We start from the raw sequence: 23,742 nt of genomic DNA, 5'->3' as shown, positions 1-23,742 counted from the left end.
TATAATGACAATTTATTGCAGAATGTAATAATAAGGTAAAGTACCCTATGTCGACCACTTAAGGATATAGATTTTGTGAAAAACTTATGAAAAAACAGTTATAATTTGCATTTTTTAAAGGGGTTTTACCTAAGAATAGATCTTTATCTATCTAATTGTGAACTTCATTGAGCCATAATATAATTCAAAATTAGAAAAGAATTAAAATGCAAAATAGAACAATATTTCAGTGAAAAAAAACTTCATTTACTATGATTCGTCGACCGGTCGAATTGTGGAACATCATATTTGAAATACACCTTCATTTTTAAGACTAAAAATTAATATTTAACTTAATAATAGAACTAAAATTGATACACAGTAACATAGATAAAGTCCTTGACTTGCGATTAGACTAAAAATTTAAATTTTCTAGTAATCTTTAAGGATAATAATTGAAATAATTTCTGAAGAAAAAAAGTCAAGAATATCAAGAAGCATGCCATAATGTACTGGAAAATTGCAAATTTTTATTTAGGAAATTACTTTCACGCTTCGCACTTTATTATTTTTCGGAGTAGTCTTCGGAGTTGAAAAAGAATTACGGAAAGATTACTTCCAATATATTACAGGAATAGAGCATACAGCGCTTTGGAATAATGTAAAAGGCTGTAGTTTCGCGAAATCCGTAACAGATGGATTAGATTTAAATAGATCTCAACTCCTGTTAAATTTTAACAGGGGGAACTTGAGGGTAAATATTGGAATTTACACAGGACACTGGCTAAATTCACATCTTGCAAAGTTAGGTGTAGACCTTACCTCAACTTGTAGGGGTAGTGGAGAGAGTTTTGAAACAGCTAGTATAACACATTTTATGTTATTGTTCCAAATTATCAAGCCAGAGAATTAAAATCTTTAACCCTCTAACAGGTAAGACCGCCTCAAAGCGCTCATTCTATAAAACGCATTTACTGCGATAATATTATTTATTTAAAGTTGAAATATCTACAGTGTCCTCGGTAGTCTTACTAACTTATTTTCTGAGGCTAAACTCATTTTGACCTTTCGTTTGCTTACCATCTTAAGTTTTGTGTGACAGATCAGAGAAAAAACAACGAATGTCGTTTGCGACATTTTTCGCTTTCAAGTGCAAAAACGATGCTTTTTGAAGTAATCTAACTGTAGAAAGAATCTTATTTCCTGAAAGATATGTTATTCTAGTGTGTATATTTCAATTCATAAGTGTAAAAAAACTAAGTGTATGAGTTTTAGAAGAAAAAAAGGAAGACCGCCTGTGGCCGGTCTTATCGGTTTAGGTGTAAAATTTTCAAAAATTACCGAAGATTTTTATTTAATTGTTTTGGTTGTTCTAGTAAAATATATTATTATTTTGCAATATATTAATTATTGAAAACAATTGAGATTACACGAAGACTGTCCAGAATGAGTAAAATGGTTGATTTCTGTCAATTAAGCGAAATTGATAAAGAAGCAGACTTCAACACTGATGATGAGTTCCCAAATTTGTCCTTTAATGCCCCAGATCGTGAAATAAAACCAGAAGCCCAAGAAGCAATTTTTTCTTAATATAGTCTTGTAGAATACCCTAAGTATAAGGCACTATAGAACCAAAAATCTTTTTATTTGCTTATAACGCTCTTGGTTCCAACACTGAGATTACTAAAAGTAAAGTGGCGCACTCTTAAGGATCTTAAGAGCTTCTATAGGAATTTCAACAGAAAAATTCTCACTTTAAGCCTTTTGAAAGTGCACTAAAAGACTTTTCTAATACTTGGTTCTATAAGGCAGCTATTTTGCTTCTTAGGAGATGAGCAATGTATTTTAAAGGACCTTCAAATTACACAAGAAGGTGACGTTTTCATACCTAGCCTGCGACCTATTAGTTTAAAATCAGTCTCATTGAAACGTTTTTTTTTCTAAAAATTATTATTTCTTAGATAATCATACAACATTCATCCATAAAAAAACGTTTAAAATTCATTTATTTTACTATTTGTTCACTATCTTTCAATAAAAATATTTCAGTCTTTTTATACCTTAAACCGATATGACCGCCTGAAGGCGGTCTTTACCTTTAAGAAAGGATTTACCTTTAAGAATGGATGGGTTTTTTTGAGTTCAGTGGACCATTAATTATCCTAGACAAAATTATTTAATTACTTTTTTTTGGATATTAAAGAAAACACTGTTAGAGGGTTAAGAAAGAAGTGCTGACACTGGAAGATATCAAAAGAGCGGCTGCTTAGGATTTTCTGAAGTTCAGCCAGGTTTTAAAAGAATTGGAGTAAGGTTTGTTGGGCAGACATAAGGGGCTCAAATAGAGCCTAGGTGTCTGCAGCCCACAGATCGTACCATGCTTCTTATACAATCTATCTATCTAAGCTGAGAAACGGATTAGTTATTGGGAAATAGAATCGTTGTTTTGATTATAATTACATTAAGTATCGCCTCTCGACTTAAATCATAAGTATGTATCTAGGGCATTAAGAAAACGAATTAGGTGCAAGAGCAAATCATTTAATCCTTCTCTTTTTAGTCCTTCTTTAATATTTTTTTATTTTGTTAATTTATTTTCACTATAAACTAACATACTCTGTTATTTCTACTAATTTTTCTTGCCATATAACAGAAGTGGAGCAACTAATTCAGTTTGGTCTTTATTGTAGAAAATCATTATAATGTGATTTTGAATGCAATTCAACATCAATTTGTGCACACTCAACAATTCAATTTATAAACTTTCATGATTACCACTTCACACGGCTTTTATGAGTTACGTTTTGCAACAAATACCTTTAGCTCTTTTGTTCCACATATATTTTGCATAAAATCGACAAAACTGCCAGGATGATTTTTTGTCAAAAAAACAAACGACTATCTCACTCAAAGTGTTCTAACAAAAAGTGTTTTTTTTGAGAAAGTAGAAGTGGATAAATTTGTATGCTTCATCGACGAAATTGAGTTATTGTTATGGAGTTCAGTCTGATGAGTTAGATGTGTCTCTGTTCAGTATCATACTCAATCGGCTTAGAATACTATTGATTGGGACGGTTGGTGAATGTAAAATAGCAAAGTGTTGAATGCTATGGAGTCTGCATTAGATGCTGTGAGAGAGAAAACAGACAACACTTTCGTTCCGCAACCCTTCACAATCGATATGCTGTATTTGCATAGAGATTATTTCTGACGATTCCAAAAATGAACCACACAACACCTCGAGACACCCCCATGCATTCGAAAGCTCCCCCATGTCGCTTCATTGAAAATGCTGAGGGCCCCCTACCAGGCGTCTCCACTGCATTGTCTCCCACTGGACAAATATCTCCAGGAGAACTGCACATAAAAGGGAAAATTGTTGCTTTTGATAATTCTGTACAATTTTCACGTGGATGCATTCTCTCGGGAGACAATGGGAAAATATTGTAGAAATTTCACATCTGAAAGCATTATTTATTATACTGCAAAACTATGTATTTATTGCATGTGGAAAGTTAGTGGTTGTTGATGCTTCTTTCTTTTAAATAAAATTTTCTGCAATATTTAAAATTAAACTTTATTTATTTTTCTTTAAAATATTTATATATTCTATAAGGAATTTGTTTATGGACAATTTTAAATTCAAATATAGAATTATATACAAATTGCTCATTCGATATTATACAGAGGCAAAATTCCAGCAACAAGTTTTTGAGTGGAACAGCTTCGATTTCCCCTCATACAAACTCTCTTTTCATTTTATATATAGAAAAAGTGATAAATTTAAAAGTTATTTCACTTAAACGAACATTCATTGCAAAACTTGTGCAATTACTTTCTTCATTATAAAGTACTTTTCAATTTCTCGAAATATATGGAATTCTATTTTATCATTTTCGCATCCATATCTTTGAAATGAAATGGTCTGTTTGTCCGTTACTAGATTTTACGGTGAAAGGTAGATAGATAGATAGATTCATTTGGAAATTAATGCCCCGGTTGAATGCAACAAATTGGGACTACATACCATATTATACATTTTTCATATAAGAAATACAGATATATGTTTACAACAAAAAGCAGATAATCAGACGTTTTACAAGACGAGAAAAAAGGAATGGAAGTGCTACAGAGATAATGTGCTGGACCAGTGGCAGCCAAAGTCCCGAAAGCCAAAATCCCGAAAGCCAAAATTCCGAAAAGGCCAAAATCCCGAAAACCAAAATCTTGAAAAGGCCAAAATTCCGAAAAGGCCAAAATCCCGAATGTTCAAAATCCTGATAGGGATAAAATTATATGGAGGAAAATGTTTAGAATAATTTCACAAGACACAGAAGATTTTCCTTTGCCTCCAGCAAGCGCGGGTACAATCGTGGTAGTAGCTAAATATGACACTTTTAAGAATTCGGGATTTGGCGTTCGGGATTTTGGCGTTCGGGATTTTGGATTTCGGGATTTTGACCAGGACCGTTGCTGGACAACCTACGGCTTAATCCGAGAGACGGTTTAACGTAATTACATTCAAAATAATGATTAGACTACATTCCCATTACTTTCCCGTTGAGTAGTCTATTGCCTTAAGTCGTAAGTCTTTCTAGGGCATAAGGATTTTAAGTTTGTTTCAAAGTTAAATTGATTTTGAAATAATAACCATTATCCCAGTTTATCCTAGTGGCCTTTTAGGGTAATTTCGAATAGAATCTCAATTTGAACTTTTAAATTTTCTTGCTGTTTCAAATGGACAAAGAAAAAAAAGACCATGAAGAAGTTCAAGCCCTGCACCCAAGAGTAGTCCTTTATAATATCCGCTTTCTCCTTGACCACCCTAATCATTGAGGAAATCTCAAAGTCTAAATTTAGATTCTGTTCAAACTTATCACATTGATTATACGTTGTACCCTAACACGGCTTTCACACTAAAGGTTTAGCCTATTTTTTCGAAAGCGTCGAAATCCTAAATAACAAGCAATTCTAAATGGTTTTTTTAATATCTTGTTGATTTTTTGTCCTGAATGTCGAATGCTGAGTAAAAATTCTCCTCAAAATCTTGACTGATAGAAAAGTTGAGAACTTAAGCCACATAGTTTAACCTTAGGCCTGAAGCCAACATAACACGGATTTTAGACTCAAAAGTTTCCCAAGGACTCGAACTCCTAAAGTACAAGCAATTTTAAATGTTTTTTTTTTCCAAACCTAATGGGTTATTATCCCTTAATATCCAAACTCCAATCTTTAGTCAATATTTTCCCTAGAAACTTCCTTGATAAGGAATTAGAAAAGTTAAGCCGTATGGCTAAACTGCCTAAACCTTAGATCTGAAGCCCATACAATCAAACAACTCGATATTATCTACTTTATAAAGGGAATGATTTCAAGTTGAAATGTTTCATGCTAAGCATAAGGAAGATATAAAAACTCAGGGGGGTGACATTAGCTCTGAAAAGTGCGAGCGATTTTAGTGTAAATTTTCCCCTATTTTCGTATGCATTTCACGAGATATCTCCAAAACTACGTAGGTTGCCAATTTGGGGTTTTCGGTTGCGTCTTTTTTATTAAATTGGCTTTTATTTTCTATTAGTATTATTTGCCAATTCATTCTACAATGACAGAAAACACCTAATAAACTCAAAAGTTTTTTCGGCTCGCTAGAAAAATAGGGGAAACATAGGAAATGTCATGCCCCTGTAAAAACCCTTAAACTTTAGGGATGATTAACTTTCTAAGAGGGAAGATAGAGAGTGTCAATGACTGTTCAAAAAATAAGAAAAGAATGTAAAATTTTGAGTTGTTCGATTTATATTCTGTGCTGTGCAGCTGATTTGTTTTAGAAATTGTTGGAAAAGTTTATTTTTCTTTCAGAGCATTTTTATCTAAACTTCAGATAACAATATTGCCCAAGGCAGAAGTGTCAACTTTTGGATTAAACCAGAGTTGTGTCTTGCAACTTTTTAAAAGTCTAAGGTCAAAGGGCAATATATTATATTAAATTAAATGGTTTTATAATCATGTATTTGAATCGTTCTATTTAAAAAATTAATGTAATTTCAATTTAATTTTTTTATTATCGAAATACGAAAAATACTTTTATTGTCACTAAAAATACACTATATTTCAAAAGTCAAATTTAATTGAAAAATGTAAAATTGGAAACAATAATTGATTCAATTCAAAATTAAACCAACAAATAAAATCGTCAGTGAACTTTTGCAAAAAGGACAACACAGAGAATTTCGTTGTTCGTACATACATTGTTAATTATTGCTAATTGTTTAAATTGGACTAATTTATATCATCAGTCTAACCAAAAGTTGATTATTCACTGACTGTAACGTATTTATGACGACAATTTTATTTATTTTTTCGTGCGCATTGTGCACGTGTAATTAAATATATTATCCTGTAAAATAAGCCTTTTAGTCCAGTCCCTTTTTTTGATTGGTTGAAGTGCTGAATGCTTTTAAACTGTCCACCAATCAGAAAAAACGCGATGGATATTATATACTTAATGGGATTAAATATTTAATTACATGTACATAATGTTTTATTAAACATTAATTATTATTTTTTAATGACCAATTTATTTGTATCATTTAAAAAAAGTTTTATGATTCTCTATTCTGGTGTATTTGAAAAAAGTCGAGAAACTTCTATTGGAACTAATATTCCATAAATTTTCTAAGACCAAGAATTTATATTATATTTTAAATTAAATTAACATATACCAAAAGCAAGATCATAAAAGAGTAGAAGCAGCTAGGAACGAGTTCTATATTGCCATTTAATTAAAAATGTGAATGAAATGTGAAATTTAGAGTAATTTACGGTGGAAATTGAATTTTCTGCTAATAAAACAAGACTTTACTCGATAAATGAAAATTAAGCATACTTTCCATTAGGATTCTTTCACTTCTTCTCTTTTCTCTTTGTCCCTGAATATTTGGTACAGCTTCTCCTGAATACTAAGTATTTTAAACTATATATTGTCGGTGGGTAAAATTTCAAGTCCGTTGAACAATTCTTTTCACGGGACATTTTCCTAGTATTATTTGCATAAAGTTTGTGGGAGAAAACTGTGGCAAAAGCAAACTCGTTACACTGCAACTTCTACCAAACTCTATATCCATATCTTCTTATTACAAAATGTGAGCTATTTTTATTATACATCCCTCTGACACCGCCCAAATCCATGGGAAATTGAGAGCATTATGTAGCAAATTTGGGGTGGATATAATCAGTTTTTCAGACTACATGACCATAAACAGTATGGCATATACCATCACGGGAATTGCATAGCAAAAGTTAGTGTGGCAAAATATAACTTTGGGCAAAATATAGAGTGTAAATTGCAACAAGATTAATGTCTTGTGGGATTTTTCTTCCCCAAACCAGCCACCGCTCCCACAAATAGCGAGTGCAAGACACCCATATTGAGCATTTTTTAATTATTCACTAATTTAATCAGAATTTACTGGAGTCAGTGACTCATGCTACCCACAAAAACCAACCTACAGTACAAGAGTGGGTGATTCGAGGGGCTTGGTGTATTAATTTGAAATTTGCATGACTCATGGGGGAGATCATGCAAATTTTTTGCTCAAATTTTCCCATCCATCAGGAAGACATTTTATCCCTTCGACGACGAGGAAAATTTGCAAATGAACATTACACACAATTTCTTAATAATTCAGGCAAACACGAAGGAAATAGAGACATTGATACTCTCAGTAAATGTAAATAGCATTTGGAATGGTTTGAATCATCCCAGCCCGTGTAAATTTCGATGGGGAAGACGATATGTCACTCATCCTCCTACAGAGAAATCCTCCATTTCTGACAGATATTTCTTGAGAAAAGCCACAGGAGATAGCTTTAGGAGGCTCCTTTTTGAAAATTTAAGAAAACTCACTCTTCAACCAAGGTACTTTAACAATATACAATTATATGTATGTACTTATAGTACTATAAAAGCCAAGGGTAGTTCACAAGGTAGTTCATTAATATTTTACTTTTTTAATTCATTAATTCACTATTCTTTGCTATAATTTTATGTCAATATAAGTTGAAAAGTTCTGCATATATAGTCATTCGAGGAGAGATGGAACACCTTTTTTGTATTCAATATTGTGGACATGTTTTTAATGCGAGACAAATACGAATCTCATTGGTATGTCATTTGAAGACTCTAGATTTAAGATATCAATATTAGAAAAGGCTAAATGAAAATAATCATTTCGAAAAATTAGATTTAAAAAAATTTGCGTTTTGAGGCACTCAAAAAAAGTGCGGGCGAGATGGAATACCCCTAATTTTAGCAAAAAACATTTTTTTTATTTTATTAATTTAGAATAGGAGGGAATCGTTTTTTTTTTTTGATAAGAATGTAATTTCATTGAATTTATAGAAGTTATTTTAATTTTCAAGTACAAATAATTTACTTTGTGGAAAATGTCACCTATCTACTTCGGTGACAATTCCATTGAGTGTATCAAGTCAGTCTTACCAGAAATTGGGGGAAAATAATATCTGAGATTGACGTGATAGTGCTTTAGTGATTGATAGTGCATACATTCAGCATGTATGCATAAAATTAAGTGAAGAGAAATGTTTTTTTATTACCGGTACGTAAAGTTATTAATTTATATTTTTTATTTTTATTTTTTTTTGTGAACAATAGGGTAAGTGTGCCAAATTCCGGCCAGCTTGCAATTTCGGCCACCTTTTTTGTTCCTCGAATTTCTATGAATTTTTAAATTTTACGTACTCTAGAGGTCATATACAATGCAAAAGAATAACAAAAATGTAGCTTCGACAAACGAGATGACGTGAAAAAAATATTGGAAGAATTCCCGAAGGGCAAGAAACTATGAGAATGAAGGTGGCCGAAATAGGGCACCAAAGCTATTCATCTTAAAATGTATTAAGAATAATTTTATAGTAAATAAAGACGATAAACTGTCTTCAAGGTTCCAAGCAACAGTCCTTATAAAAAAAGTAACAAAAAAATCAATTTTAATTTAAAATATTACATTTCAAACTTGAGACTTTGACGCTTGCATGCAACTATGCCGAAATTTGGCACACTTACCCTAAGTGCTCTTGTGAAATCAACGCAAAATGTGCCACTTCTGATCGTTACGAGAAATAAAGTTGTCGTAACTGCATTTCTTTTGTGTCAGCGTTTCACGCAAGAGGCAACTACAACGGTTGATGCAACCAACTAAATCTTAAAGGGTAATGTTCAAAAAAGAAATACACAATTGTAGTTCCATGAAGCGCTTCGAAGTCGAAAAACTTATTTTCAAATTGTATATGAGGTAAATGTTTCATTGAGGAAGCTTTTTGGAACACTTTACAGAAGTTGAGGTCATTTAGGGGGGCTGCCAGAAGGATTATTTTGCGGTAATTTTATAACAAACTCGAATCTAATACACTCCTTGAACCGCGGGGCTGATATTGAGATAATCGATATCGATAGCCAGTCATTAGATCATGCTATTCAATTACCCCACTTGTTAGGAATTCTTTCGGTAGAACAAACAACCTTACTAGAACCTAACTGAGAGCCATATTTAAGTTATTAAGAATTTAAGTTTTTTATTGAAAGTCCTTAGGCCCAACTATAACGCACTAAAATTTGAGACCGATTGATTTCATAGGGGCTAAGTTATTAAGAAAACAAAATTTCTGGGTGTTCCAAAATGGCAGAGAAGGGGGGACCTGGTATCAACATCTGATGTCATCCACCCGATATTTTTTACGTTTGCTGCTTGTCGATATCTTTTTCTGTTCTCTTGCCAGAAGCGTTTGTACTACATAGAATTGGCTGGCCGAACGGCCACGGAAATCGGATTTTGACGGGTATAATATTCGTGATCGATGAGAGTCAAAACATGTAGGGTTAAAGGAACGTCTATTGACACTTTAAGAACTCGTGTCAGCACCTATTGACACCCTACTCTGTACTATTTGGGATGTGAAATTTGAACATCTCTGTTTATAGTAAAAAGGTATATTACAGAAAAAACGTTATATTACAGTAGACTCTCGCTTATCCGTGGAACGGGACCGAAATGTCACACGGATTTTGAGAGTGATACACATCAAATTGTTTGAAATCTAACGATTTTTTTGTTTACATTGCAAATTTATGGAGTGAATTCTGATCTGACTGAATCGACATTCTCTCTAAACATGCGTACTGTCTAAAAAAGTTACAATGAGAAAGAATTAACAGTAGATAGAGCACATTTGCTTTAACAAAAAAACCCAAAACGGGGAAAATATGTCAACAAAATTTTTAAAATTCAACTGTCTCATGGATTTTTTTATGTCACCCGGAAAAAGAGTCCACGGATAAGCGAGAGTCTACTGTACTTATATTTTACTAGATACATTCAATAATTTTCAACATTTTGACAAAAGTGTCAATAGGGATTCCCTGTCGAAGAGACGTTCATCCGACCCTACATGCAAATTTTGATATCGATCAGACGAGGTCGGATTTCACCTCGGACCGCAGAAACTGAGATTGTAAAGAATCTTAGCTAACTGATCAAAAACCTCTACACGGTATACAAAATTTGTTTAAAATTTTTCAGGTTGGCATTAGTCAAATTACGAATATTCAATACTGGTAATAGTGGTATATAGATTTTGAGGACTTTTCATATAAATTGTGTAAATACCAAAGAAAATTGAGAAGGAAGGAAGTTGTGGAAGTGGTGTACACATTTTTCTCATAATGCCCTTCCCTTTTTTAAGATAATCTTAACTTTTTCGAAATAACTTATTGGTCAAACAAGAGTATTCAGGTCCAATAACTGGTATAAAAGTATAATTGAAAAATTACTTAAAAATACTTCATAAAAAGATATAAAAGCTTTGTTTCAGTGGAATCTATAATATTTTATTGATAAAAAAACAACGTCAGAGTTTATATATCGTTAAACTATCTTGTTTAGGCAAATTATCGCGTCACTCTAAACACAATTATATGCTCTAGAAAGCGAAGGTGTATTGTGTTGAATTTCAAAGTCGTCGAGATTTTTTGTGGTAGAAGAGACTCATCCTTCTAGAATTCAGTATATTTCTTCCCAGTGTGAGAAATTATGTTTGAGTGTACAACAGAGAAATTGCCACAATTTCAGCATATTTTCTTATATAATACAGCCCCCCGAAGTTAAGGTAGACAAAAAAACGTGAAATAGTGAAATGGAAGACAAGGAAGAAAGTGTTTAGGGATGACATAAAACACAGCACCACAATTTATTAAGGTGCTTTTTTTACGATTTGAGAATTTATACTGCGACACTTGGTGAATGGAAAAAAAAGAAGACATGCGTCTCTCAATAAAATGGTCACGTCTGTCATGAAAATGCGTTCTATAAGTTAAATAAAAAAAATTTCCTGGGAATTTGCTTATGGTCGCAACATTTCATTTGCACGACAAATAGGAGCTTTCTCTAGAGAGCTTTTCACAGAAGAAATTCATTTCTAGGTATAATACTTATGTAGTTGTTAAATTGCACGATATTCATTCACAGATATTTTTTTAAATGTAAATCGACACATTTTTATGTATAAATAAATAGAAAATGTTCTTAATTTAATAATATTATCTGTTAATAATGTACTTTAATGGTAATAGCATAAATGTGAATGCTTGCATTGTATATTGGAAGTTTAAGGAAGATGTGGACTTTGCCTAAGCAACATTTAAGTTATCAGTGCCGCGGAGTCATTATAGACATGACTTTAAAAGTATATATTTTTAAATATATTTTCCCAAAAGGATCTATTTTAAAACAGGGGCTTTTCGAAACAGATTCCACTGTGCTTATGTAAGGCTTAGAAAATCTCTTTAAGTGGTTTATTCCGGAGATAAAATCTCCCTGTGTGTCTTGACTAAAATTGAAAGTCAGATGGATCCGCTATTTTATAGAGAATTTTAAAGTACACTATTTTTATCAAACATTTAGAAATATCTAAACAAACAAAAAAACGTCTATAAGATTTTCATTTCATTTTTAGTACAGACTCAGTAAATACAGTACAGATACAGTAAATTTTTTCAGGACATGGACAAGACTATGGAACGCAGTCGGGGGCGAAATGCGTTTCGTATTGGGGATTTCAGGGTGAGACATCTGCTCTTTGCAGACGATTTGGTTCTTTTGTGGATTTCGAACGTGGGTAAGTCGGAGGTAATAGTGTTATTCATGAGTGATGGTAGGCTTCACACCGAACCGAACTATCGTCGCGAATCGGTCAAGCTTCTGCAGTAATCAGGAAGCTTGGCGGAAGCGTGGTGAGGAAGACCGAGTTTAGTCGTTCGGCTAAGGTACACTCAGTCCCGGCATTAAGTCCTTCGGGATTATGCACCTGACGGAATTATGCACATACAATTATGCAAGTTTGCCTACCTTTGGGAGTCAATTTATGAAATTACTTTTGAAATACGCCTAAATGTATACTATTTTGCAACGCGGGAAAATTGAAAACATTTTGCTACTTTTTCAGAATAAAACTTTAATTTCTTTTATTAAACAATTTTTTTTTAAATATTCTATCCATTTATTGAAGAACTCTGGCCAAGAATTACTATGTGTTATGGATTTCTATTAAACAGTTGAATCTTTTTGTTTGAACTACTTTTACTCCGCGCGCGAAATTCGTTCTACGGCGATTTATTCAAAAGAAGGCCCCTGTGGGTATGCAAATTTTCTCGATGCGTAATGCCATTTCGCGCGTTTTTCTCGGTCCCGAAAATGTGCATAATGCCGGGATCTAGTGTATCGGTTTTTAAAGCTGTGTTCATTCCTATTCTCATCAATGGTCATGAGAATTGAGTAATGACCGAAAGTATAAGATCGCGAGTACAAGCTGCCGAGATGAGGTACCACCGGGCGGTTAAGGGAATCACTCGTAAAGATTGAGTGAGGAATGTAGCCATTCGTGAGGAACTAAGAGTCTAGGAGCTGCTTCTTCGGGTTGAGAGATTACAACTTCGATGGTATGGACATGCTCAGCGCATGGATAGCAAAAGCTTCCCTAGAAAAGCTATGCAGGCCATTGCGAGAAGGCGTCGACCTCGAGGTAGACCTAGAACAAGGTGGCTTAATCAAATTCACAATCTTGCCTTGGAGCACCTTGGGATCGAACCTGAACATCTTCCTGAAGTGGCAAGCCATTGGAGGATCAATAAGCGTAGGCTGCTAATTTGGATGTCATATAGGCCCGCGACCCCAATAGGGATAAGCGGTTGAAAATGATGATGATGATGAATTTCAAATCAAAATACTCTTGTTTTAATAGCCTTTAAGGAACCATTTAAAAACGTATTTCTAATTGCACCGATGAGTTTTATAAAGCCTCTTCTAGTGTCTTTTTTTAAGGTAGAGCCTCCTTTTTGTTTGTTTTAATCGAATTGTGTCTCGGCTAAAATAAAAGGGTCAGGTACTCTTTCCGTACAGAAGTAGATCTTGAAAAATTCGAAAATCTATTTGAAGGTCCAAAAAAGAGACTTTCTTACTTCTTAATACTTTCGCAAGGTGTCGGAAGTTACATACTGTTCGAATTTCGAAATGCTCAAGTGTCAAAATGTGACGGTCTTCAGATTGTTGTGAGGAAAAAAACAGAACAACGACGGTTACTGTTCTTGCCCCAGTATTAGGTGAGATTCTTAACAATCTCACCTACTATAATCCTAACAAAATTTCATGTCGTCCGATCGACCTCAAATTTGGCCAAAATGTGTTTCGCCACTTCCTGATTCCGAATATATATGTGGCTAAGTTACGTTCCCGGCCGGCCGGCCGCTCTTTGGAGCTTAATAGCTCCTAAACTAAAAAAGATATCGACTTGCGGTTTTCGGCAAAGGTTATATATCGGGTGAAAATTGCAACTTGGTGCATAGACCCCTCACCCCCCACCCCTCCTTCCGCCATTTTGAAGACCCCCCTTTTTTTGTTTTCTCAATAGCTCCGCCCCTATGGCATTCAGCGGACTCAAATTTTAGTATGTTATAGCTGGGCCTTAGAGCTTTCCATCAATACTAAACTTAAGGTCCCCCGACCCCCCTGACCCGAGCTATAAGGGTCCAAAAAAAATTTCTTAAAATGGTCATAACTCCGGTTCTAATTGTCAGAATTTAAAAAGTGAAGGCTTTTTGGAAAGCTCTCGTGAAATGCCACTTCCCCTTCTAACATCGCAAGTTCATAAAACCACCGCTAGGGGCGCTATTATTAAAAAGAAAATTTTTAAATCTTAAAAGTTAAATAACTCAAAAATTCCATTGTGCATCGGGCTGAAAATTTAGTATGTTGTAGCCGTTGATTATACCTATCAAACAAAAAAAACCTTAAGTCGATCTAAAACCCCTGACCCGAGCTATAAGGGGTCAAAATTCGAACATTGACCGGCCTCTATCTCCGGTTCTAATTAACATAGCGACCTAAATTTTACCTTTTTGGTTTCGTCTCGATGATCACTTTCAGATGGAAGTTCAAAAAGTCACCACAGGTGGCGCTGTGATAGCGTCAAAATTCATCGAAATTCAAAGTCACTTTTCTCAAAAACGGCATTGTGCAAGTTAATGAAATTTTAGTATGTTGTAGTCGAGTCTAGGAGGTTTCCAAAATGGTGCGTATGTGCGCTGTGGTTTCAATAAAACCGGAGATATGAGGGGTCAAAGTTCACGAAATTCAAAAAATCATATCTCCGGTTCTATGTGACCGATTTTGATGAATGAGGGCTTAAACGAAAGATCTCACCAAATGCTACAACTTTCTAGAATATTTGAACTTCGTGGGACCAACACCAGGGGCGCCACAGTCGAAAAACCAATTTCAATATCACATAACCTCAATTATCTCGACTGTCGCTGAACCGATTTTGATGATTACTTCAACATAATTGTAGAGCACATTTGTCTCTACATTTCGTTCATACATCATTTTTCGCTCAGACTACGCTATCACTCCGATTTTGCCGTTTAAGTGTGAAAAAATTGATTTTTCCAATAATAACGCTTTGAAATCACTCAGATGCCAATTTGACTACCTCTACTCCACCAAGACACTTAAAATAGGGGTTTAAATGGAAAGTCCCGCAAAATACAACAATTCTTTGATATAGTTGAAGTTCAACAAATGATTACTTGGGGAACTCTGGATGAAAAAACGAGTTAAGAAACAAAAAACCTCGCTTATCTTGGCTTCTGAGTAATCGATGAGTTCAAGTTCTACGGCAAAATTATAGAGAACATTCTGGTCTACATTTCACCCATATAACACTTTTCTGTCAGTTCATCCAAATCCTTGATATTTTGGTTTAAATACAAAATTTGTATAATTTCACGAATTTGATTCAAGATAACTGAATGGCGTCTCCCAACTTCAGCTCCAAATCGAATTTGCATGCACTCCGAGTTAGCTCACGTTAAGAATCTCACCTACATAAGCCGGTTAGGATTATCTGTCCCTTTAATCACTCCATAATCACTGAGTAACTCTTTTGCCAGCTTTTTAGTTTGATAATTGATAAAGTTTTCCCGAAAATTTCGTATGAAAATTCGAAATTGAATTTGAATTCCTCGAACTTCAACGACTTTTAAATAGAGTTCCATTTACCTTTAATCCAAGACACTATTGGAGAATCGAAATCTACTTCTGTTTGGGCTCACTTTCTATTTTCTTCCGAAACATTGTGGAGTTTTAAGACTAAGCGTAATTAAAATGCGCATTGAGGACACTTTCCTCATTATTTTGCTGTAAAGCACAAATTTTCGACAATATTTCGAGTAAAGAAATCAGGATTTCATGCGTCGATATTTAGGCAAACATGAAGCATGATATAGTATAGTTCAATGGGAGTTTTATTTCGAAAGGGAAATTTTAAATTAAAATATCCTCGTATAAACATGACCTGAAGATTATGTAATTTTCAATACATTATAATGTATATTATTGTTAGAATTTTAAATGATTACACAAACCTGCATTACAGTATCTAATATAAATATCAGTTTATCTGCTGTAGATAGTTTCTTAATTTATGAAAACTTTTAAGAAGTTTCATCACTTTCCTGTTGTGAACATATTCCTTTACAAATTGATCAGACAAATCCATGAAAATTCTGTATTATTTACTTTGTTCTCAACTTTTGATTAACTTTAGGAGTTTCACAAATATTCTTCATTTCGCCGAATAACAACAAAATGTCCCAAAAGTTGTAAGAAAGTTAGTAAAAGAATGTCTGTTGTGAAAGCTGTGACTGTCATGAAAAGAATTTTATGACAATATCTTCATCTGAACTGCAAAAGAATTCTAAGGATACCTATACTACATTCTCTTTGGTAGAAAAAAAATCTATGAGAAAACAGACATGAGGAATGGAAAATTGAAAGAAAATTGTTTGAGTCAGGGAAAAGCCGCAAAACAAAAATGATAAGCACGTCGATACTGTTTGGGAAAAGTTTAATAAAAATTCTCTGGGATTTCATATTTTATGGTTGAAAAGAATTTATTGAAAGTTTTGTTCATATTTTCTCGTTCTTTTTCTTTTAAATCCCTGAGGATGGTCATATCTGCAGTTTGGGCTTATTCTCTTGAAGTTACTGAGGGTTATGTGTCAGTATGTGCAGAATTATTGCAATAGAGAGACAATTTATCATTTATAAAACATCATAAATATTTCAGTTTCAACAGACAAGTGTTGAATTTAATTGGAAATACATTGAATATAAACAAAAGCTGCAGGCCGCATTTATCTATTATTGATTTCAATTTAAATTTTGCAATTTCCAATTTTTATTTAATTTTTTTTATCTTTGTCAGAATACCCGTAAAAATTAAATGATTTTTTTGAGATATGATGTGAAATTATGGTTGAAAAAAATTGCACGATGTACTCATAGGAGCATCATCGTGTTACTTCAATTCGACTTTTTGCAATTTCCTCAGTCGACAGTTTTGGAGGAAATTTCAATAATCCCACGGTGAAAAATTTATCATTTTTCTATATTGATTTTTTACGTTGTGTATAAAATCAACCATCTCAACTGATAAAAATATATGGCGTAAGTTTGAAATTGTGCAATTGCAATCAAATTACTGATCTAATTTATGTAACAAATGAAATCGATACTCATTCCTCACCCTCAATTCCCCAATCAACACCAACGCAAGAATTTTTCCAATGAAAAAACCTACGGGGAAAAGTTCAGAGGGGTTCTAGGGATATGAAATTACATGGAAAGGTCATTTGTTAAAACTAATATAACATTTTAATCAAGCACCATTCGATGTTGTTGGTCGTAAATGTTTCCACCAATTAAATTCTGAACCACAATGTTGTGGACATTTTGATGAGTTTCGCGCAATATTTCCTGCAAAAAAGCACACAATTGTGTAATACTCTGGAGAACCATGGATCTTTTCCCTCTAACTAGAGTGGAAAATCCATTACCAAAATTTGCAGGTATTTTCAACTGTCACGATTCTACAAGAAGTTGTTTTTCCTGAAACTTTCTACCTCCACTAAAACAGCGGAATTGGAGCGTGAAATTTTCCACCCATAACCCCTCTGCTGAATTTTAATCATTTTGCAGATTTACCCTGCAGATGTAGCATTGAAAATTCTGTGGATGATTTGAGAAGAATTTTTGAATCTTTTGTTCAAAGAAATGTGGTGGAAAAAAGTTACTATATCCTTCTGTGAGAGCAACAAGTCCCAGGTGATGTTTCAAATACTGAACTTTCACCAGAAAGACATAAAACAGATTTGTGAGACTTCGTGTATGGAATTGCACATGTTTCAGATTCAAATACAACGGTCTCACTGACATTCATGTTTGACAATTGTTGTCAAACTCTTTGATAATCTAGTCTCACTCCTAAATCAAAGAGGTGACAAAAGCTCTGATATGCGATTTAAGTGAAATACAGTCGAGTTCCTCAAATTTGAACTCATCAAATTTGAACGACAGTTGAGTTCAAAATGTAAAATTTGAGGTTATGTGAAGAAAGTTTTGCGTGGAGTGCCATTTTTCTCTGGTATTTCCTCAATATTATCGTTTTATATTAACTTCCGCAACAAATTTCATTTATTTCACAATCAATTACATTGATATATTCTCTAAAGTTGTTTATCTTAATTAACGGAAAGTGCATTTCACATGAATTCCGTTACGTTTTTGAAAATATCGTTCAAATTTGAGGAGTGAGAAATGTCATCTATACCCCCCAAATGTTCAAATTTGAGGAACTCTACTGTAATGTCTTAATTTAAATTATAACAGTTAATTCATTAGCTTTAAGTTTTTAAAAATTTAACCATTTTCGGCTTAATGAGTGAAAACCAGAAAAAGCTAAACATTTATAATAGTACGATTTCTTAATAAAATGGAAATTACTACAATGTAGTTTCATTTCTAGTCCAAATTCTCTTCTAATAAAAAGGTCTAACATCAAAAACCGGTATCTAGGGCAAAACGATAACCTTTCAGACACCTCAACTTTATTTGCATCCATTTTAGTGCTCAAACTCCCCAGAGAGATGGTAGTACAATCTCTCAATTTTGAGTTATATATATATGCTCCTTACCCCCTAAGGCACCACATTTAGAAATTGACCAGGCGGATATTTCGTCCAGATCCGAAAATACCGTAAAATTATTCTTATAATAACGATTTTCAAGGTCAAAAGATAAAAGGCTCTAGAGAGCGTATTACTAACTCAATGGTATCATATTTGGGCTTGTTGAAAAGGTCTTGGAATTTATGACAAGTCTAATCTGTTCTAATCGGTTCTGAACTGGTAATAAACCGTTTCATAATCCGTAAGTAATTTTTATTCTAAAATAAATTTTATTACTCCTTGGACGATCTTTCGAGTAATTTATCAAACTATTTAAATCTGTGAACCAGTTAACGGTAAATGTTGTTAAAGTACTTTTGAGGTACAGCATCAAAGTGACGAGTTCGAACATTTCGCAAAGCATGGGACGCCTTGCCACGTGGCAAGTGAAAGGACTTTTCAATCATTTTCTTCTGACAATTGAAAGTACCGTTCTTAAAATTCTGAACTAAGTACAAATTGTTTTAGTTTAAACTATTTAATTGCACTATTTAATGACACAATTATGGTTAAAAAATATTTTTCCTTTACAATAAATAATTTTATATCTTGTTCGAAAAATTCAAATCTTTGTACAATCTCAGTTTTTAAGAAGTCTTTTAAAGATATTTTAAATTGGTTTTTAAGGTATAATGCTAGACTTTAATTCCTCTTTAGATTATGTCATTTTTATTGAAATTATAATATCAAAATCTTTTCGCATGTTAAAATTTCTTAGGTTTATGTCCAAATAATGTAAATTTTTAGGTTATTCTAACCTAAATATAACCCGATACTTTAAACAATTTTCATTGCAGAATTGAAGAATTATAGGCATTGAGCGTTTGTTTCTTACTTTAATTTCAAAATTTGCATTGATATTTGAGGTTAGCTCTAATATAACCTCACATATCCAAATAAAGTGTAGATACAATTTAGAATAAAATTAAAGAAAAGGTGTTAATTAATGCTGTATGTAATTTCTGAATTTAGATATGAATCAGAAAATATCATAGAGCGAACTTAGAACTTTTGATCATCTAAAATAGAAAAACTAATTCAAGACATTTATGAATAAGTGTAACTTCAACACGCAAAATGTGATTTATTCTAAAATTTCTTTGAGTTAACCTTTATTTAATTTAAGCTTTAGTAAATGTAAACTTAATTTAAGAAAGTGTATATTTTACAATGAGATTTACAAAAATTTCCGAAAACTATCCTAGCAGGTATTGCTTCAAACGTCTAACGTCCCTACACCAAAATCTGAGGAAAATTTAAAAATTTACGAGATCATTAAAGTTTAAGGTGGCGAAAAGTTCTTACTCTACTCTGTTTCTATATGCATTAAAGTTTAAGAACGTAACCTAAATCTGTACGTTTGTTATTAACACTACAAAAAGGATATGCGAAAAAGATAGCGCTACTTTTGCATTCTAATTGTTCTTAATGTTAAATTATTTCAATTTTATTCTATTTTTTTCTCGATAATGTGTGGTAAATTTATTCTAAAAGATATTAAATTTCAAGAGCGGTTTTGTATTGAATAAGTTTAAATTACAACTAAACATGTTTATTTTGCAAATCGCCTTTAATAGCCCATTACAAAGATAGGAAAAGAGCATCCTTTATGTTTTGTTTTAATGACCAAAAAAATAGTACATAACCTTAATTTATTTTGCTGATATTTTCTTACACTTCTATTCATGTAAAAGACTCAAATCCATTATTCCGTTGCACTAAGTAGCTTATGGATCTGTAAGGTTGAGAAATATGCAATGAAATCAGTTTAAAATATTTTGCCATGCTTAAGTTTGACTATTCACAGATTGAGAGTTAGAGGTTATGTCCTAAGAGCATAATAATCATTTGTAGCATAACCTCACTATTCATATTTCATGAGATTACTTCACATGACAGCTTATTGTGACAGGGTTGAGGTATTGCAAATTTTATTATATATATATATATAACTTGCTTTTAAAAGGCAACTGTTTCATGCTTTTATTATTAATGAATCTGTCTTTCTTCACGGATTGTCATTTTGAGGTTATGTTTCAATAATACTTAGCTTCAATGTCTGTATCAGACGATTTATTTATTAATGAAGTCAACTAAGCATCACAATGCATACTAAAAATATTTTACCTTCTATTGAATAAATTTGGATGCTTTCAAAAAACAAAAGCATTTGAATTTTTGCTTTTTATAGCTTATGTAATGTTATTCACTCCTCAATAAATCCTCAAATATTTTATTCACTGTGATTTTAGCATATGCATTCAGTGTTTTTTATTATCAATAAAATTTTCGTGTTATTTTTAAATGGAATATCAAATTGCGAGCGTTTTTTTTTCTGGGAAAAAAAATGTTATTAACCCTGAAGCTCATATTTTCCAATTCATTTTAGCAAGGACAGTTTTTGGTTTCCAATTAATATGTTTACTTTTTAAAAATCCGTTTTTAAAAAAGTTGGGTTATTAATAGTGGATGATTTGGGGCTTTATGTAGTACAGAAGTGAGAATTGTCACCTGATTAAAATTTAGAGAGTCTATAGTCATAAGCTAAAATTTAACTAGTAATTTTGGGGAAGGTAAAATTACTTTTTTTTACAAAATTTTGTTAAAAACAGCCGAAATAATTATGTTGTTTATTCGAAAACTTTCGATTTTATTCTAGTAGTTGTCGTAGTCCTTTGTCTATAATTTCTCCTTTCATAATTTTTCATTAGATCTAAAAGATGTTAAGTAAACTCCCAAAGTATAAAATCAATAATAAAATAAATAAGAAGATTAAGAATCCCATTTAATAAATTAAATAAATAAAAACAGAGATAAAAAACAGTTTTCTGATGATTAAATATCAATAATATGTCAATTTAAACATCAAAGTTCGAAAATGAAGAACTTTAGAAACTTTTCTCTCTAATTTTCTCTTAATTTTTAAAAAGAAAATACAGATCGTTTGAACTCTTTGAATCATTCACAAAGTGGAGGAAAACTTTCACTTACTCAGTATAAAAAAACATTATAGAAATCTTGAAAAGATTTCTATGAAATTCAATCCAAAATTTCTCAATAGAAAAATTAAGCTTTTTCATAGAAATAGCTTTGCTCTTTAAGGTCTTACTCAATATAATAAAACAATTGGCGTAAAATTTGAACTGAGATCGAGATTAGAACGGAGGGAAGTTCTAAATTGAGAAGGTGTTTCGTGGTCATAAATATTTTGGACTTTACCTGAGCAAACTCAATTAAGTTCAACCCCTTGTAAAAAGTATAAAAACCTTCAATTTCCGTTGCTGGTTCTTTATCTGGGAATTGCTCGTTAAAACCTTAGTTAATTGTTGGAGAAAAGGAGTCTCAAACGGATACACATTTGATGTAATGTTTGGGCTTTTTTTTCACGGGCAGTTTCTTTCGAGATGTAAATGATGATTTAGTAAATTAAATTAACTGTCGTCATGCGAGCACAAAAAAAAATTGTTGACTGTTGGAGGTGAAGAAAGGTTAATGCGTCTTAGGTAGATTTTCCTAATCGAATTTTCACTCTGTGTTTCGCACTTCATTCATTTTGGGCAGCCACGCACGATTCTGGATGATGACTTACCCCCACGCTTCTGCATCGGTGGTTCCAAGTGTCCATACAATCTGCTTAAATCGATCCCAAAAGTTGGCGATATCAGCAGGACGATGCCCAACGATGTAAACCAACTTAATTTCGGCATCTTTTAACACTCAAATCCAAATGAACTGAAGTCACACCGTTTTACAAAAGCGTTAGTTATTTTAGGAGATTGCTTCAAGTATCTTCGTCTCTTTGAACAAAAGAGACGAAAATACCAAAAAGAATCTCTAAAAGCTTTTCCCGAAAAATAAAGCAAAAAAAAAAGAAAGCTTTTTCCACGCACTTCACAGAAAGGAAGACTCAAAAAAAAAAGAATTCAGGATAAAGGAAATAGAAAGTGGACAAAGGATGAATGGAAAAAAGTTTAGTAAGTTTATCCTGATGGGTGAAACCCCCCCAAAAAAAAAAACCGTACCGAAAAGTCGGTCGTAACCACAGTTGTGTGACCGTTTCCCGTGGGTTCCCCTCGTCCTCTCGTATGGTCTTCCTTCGGCTGTGTCAATGAATGTTCGCGGCCGTTGCAAGAAGGAAATGAAGGACACAAAATCAAACTGTGGCAGTTTGACGTTGTCCTCTTGCCTCGTGAAAGCTCTACACTGAACTGTGATGTGACACCGAAATGCATGAAAGTTTTATATGGAACACACGAGACACTCGCGACGCCGCCCCGACTGACGTCGCTCACGCACACCATCAACCCTCGGCCGTCAAATGAAACCACTCCCCAATCACCATTCTCTACCCAAAGCTCTCACTCTCGCTCGCCCAAAGCTCTCTCACGAAAGCTCCCGATTTTTGAATTTGAGGGTGGAATGCAGTCAATTACATGGCATATTTGGAAACTTCCGGACAAGAAGTAAAGCGAAAATCCATGTTTAATAATTCATTAATATTCATTTTGAAAATTTTAATCTCGAATTAGAATTTCATGACAAAGAGACAGATTGTCATTGTCCATAACGTTTTTAATGACACGGAAAAAAATGGAGAAGAAAGATTACATTTATTAAAATTTTTCTCGAACAGTAATTGTTTCACCGAGAAAAATTTGGATGGTATTTTCTACAAATCGTGTCTTTAAATTCTACTGTCTCAAAAGATAGTAGAAAATACCATCCTCCATAGAAACTTTTCTTTAGAATCTACCATCTTGACATTTTAAAATTTACTATCCTATGGATAGTAAATTCTAACAGCCGGATGGTAAAATCTACTATCCTCATTTAGATTTTACCTTGACCTCTCTTAGATTCTAATATCCGGGTAGTAAATTTTACTGGCCGCATATTAGATGTTAGAATTTAACTAGAAGACAGTAAATTTTAACGGAGGATAGTAATTTGGATTGAAATTACTATCCAAGCCAGTAAAATTTGCCATCCTGCTGTTAGAATGTCATTTTGGAATATCGTGTGTGCCGATGCAACGGTTCCCGATATGCTTTGAATACATTATAGGAGTTCGTGGTGCAGCTGGAAGATGCTGGACTGTCATCACAAAGATCTCGTGTTCAAATCTC

General features: G+C 33.1%; 1 protein-coding gene across 1 annotated transcript in view; it reads right to left on the bottom strand.

Annotated features, from left to right (window-relative positions):
• LOC129797890 (IDLSRF-like peptide) overlaps positions 1 to 22,850 on the bottom strand; it is a 122,271-nt gene extending 99,421 nt beyond the window's left edge. The window contains exons 1-2 of the mRNA XM_055840764.1: positions 22,639 to 22,850; positions 22,206 to 22,348 (exon numbers count right to left, since the gene is read on the bottom strand). Coding sequence (XP_055696739.1) covers positions 22,206 to 22,323 — 118 coding nt within the window. The 5' untranslated portion in view covers positions 22,324 to 22,348; positions 22,639 to 22,850. The remainder of the gene's footprint in view (positions 1 to 22,205; positions 22,349 to 22,638) is intronic.
• Positions 22,851 to 23,742: the final 892 nt, after the last annotated feature.

The sequence above is a fragment of the Phlebotomus papatasi genome, chromosome 1 (assembly GCF_024763615.1).
Source record: "Phlebotomus papatasi isolate M1 chromosome 1, Ppap_2.1, whole genome shotgun sequence".
Lineage (NCBI taxonomy): Eukaryota > Metazoa > Arthropoda > Insecta > Diptera > Psychodidae > Phlebotomus > Phlebotomus papatasi.
This window is presented reverse-complemented; position numbering and strand designations above follow the sequence as displayed.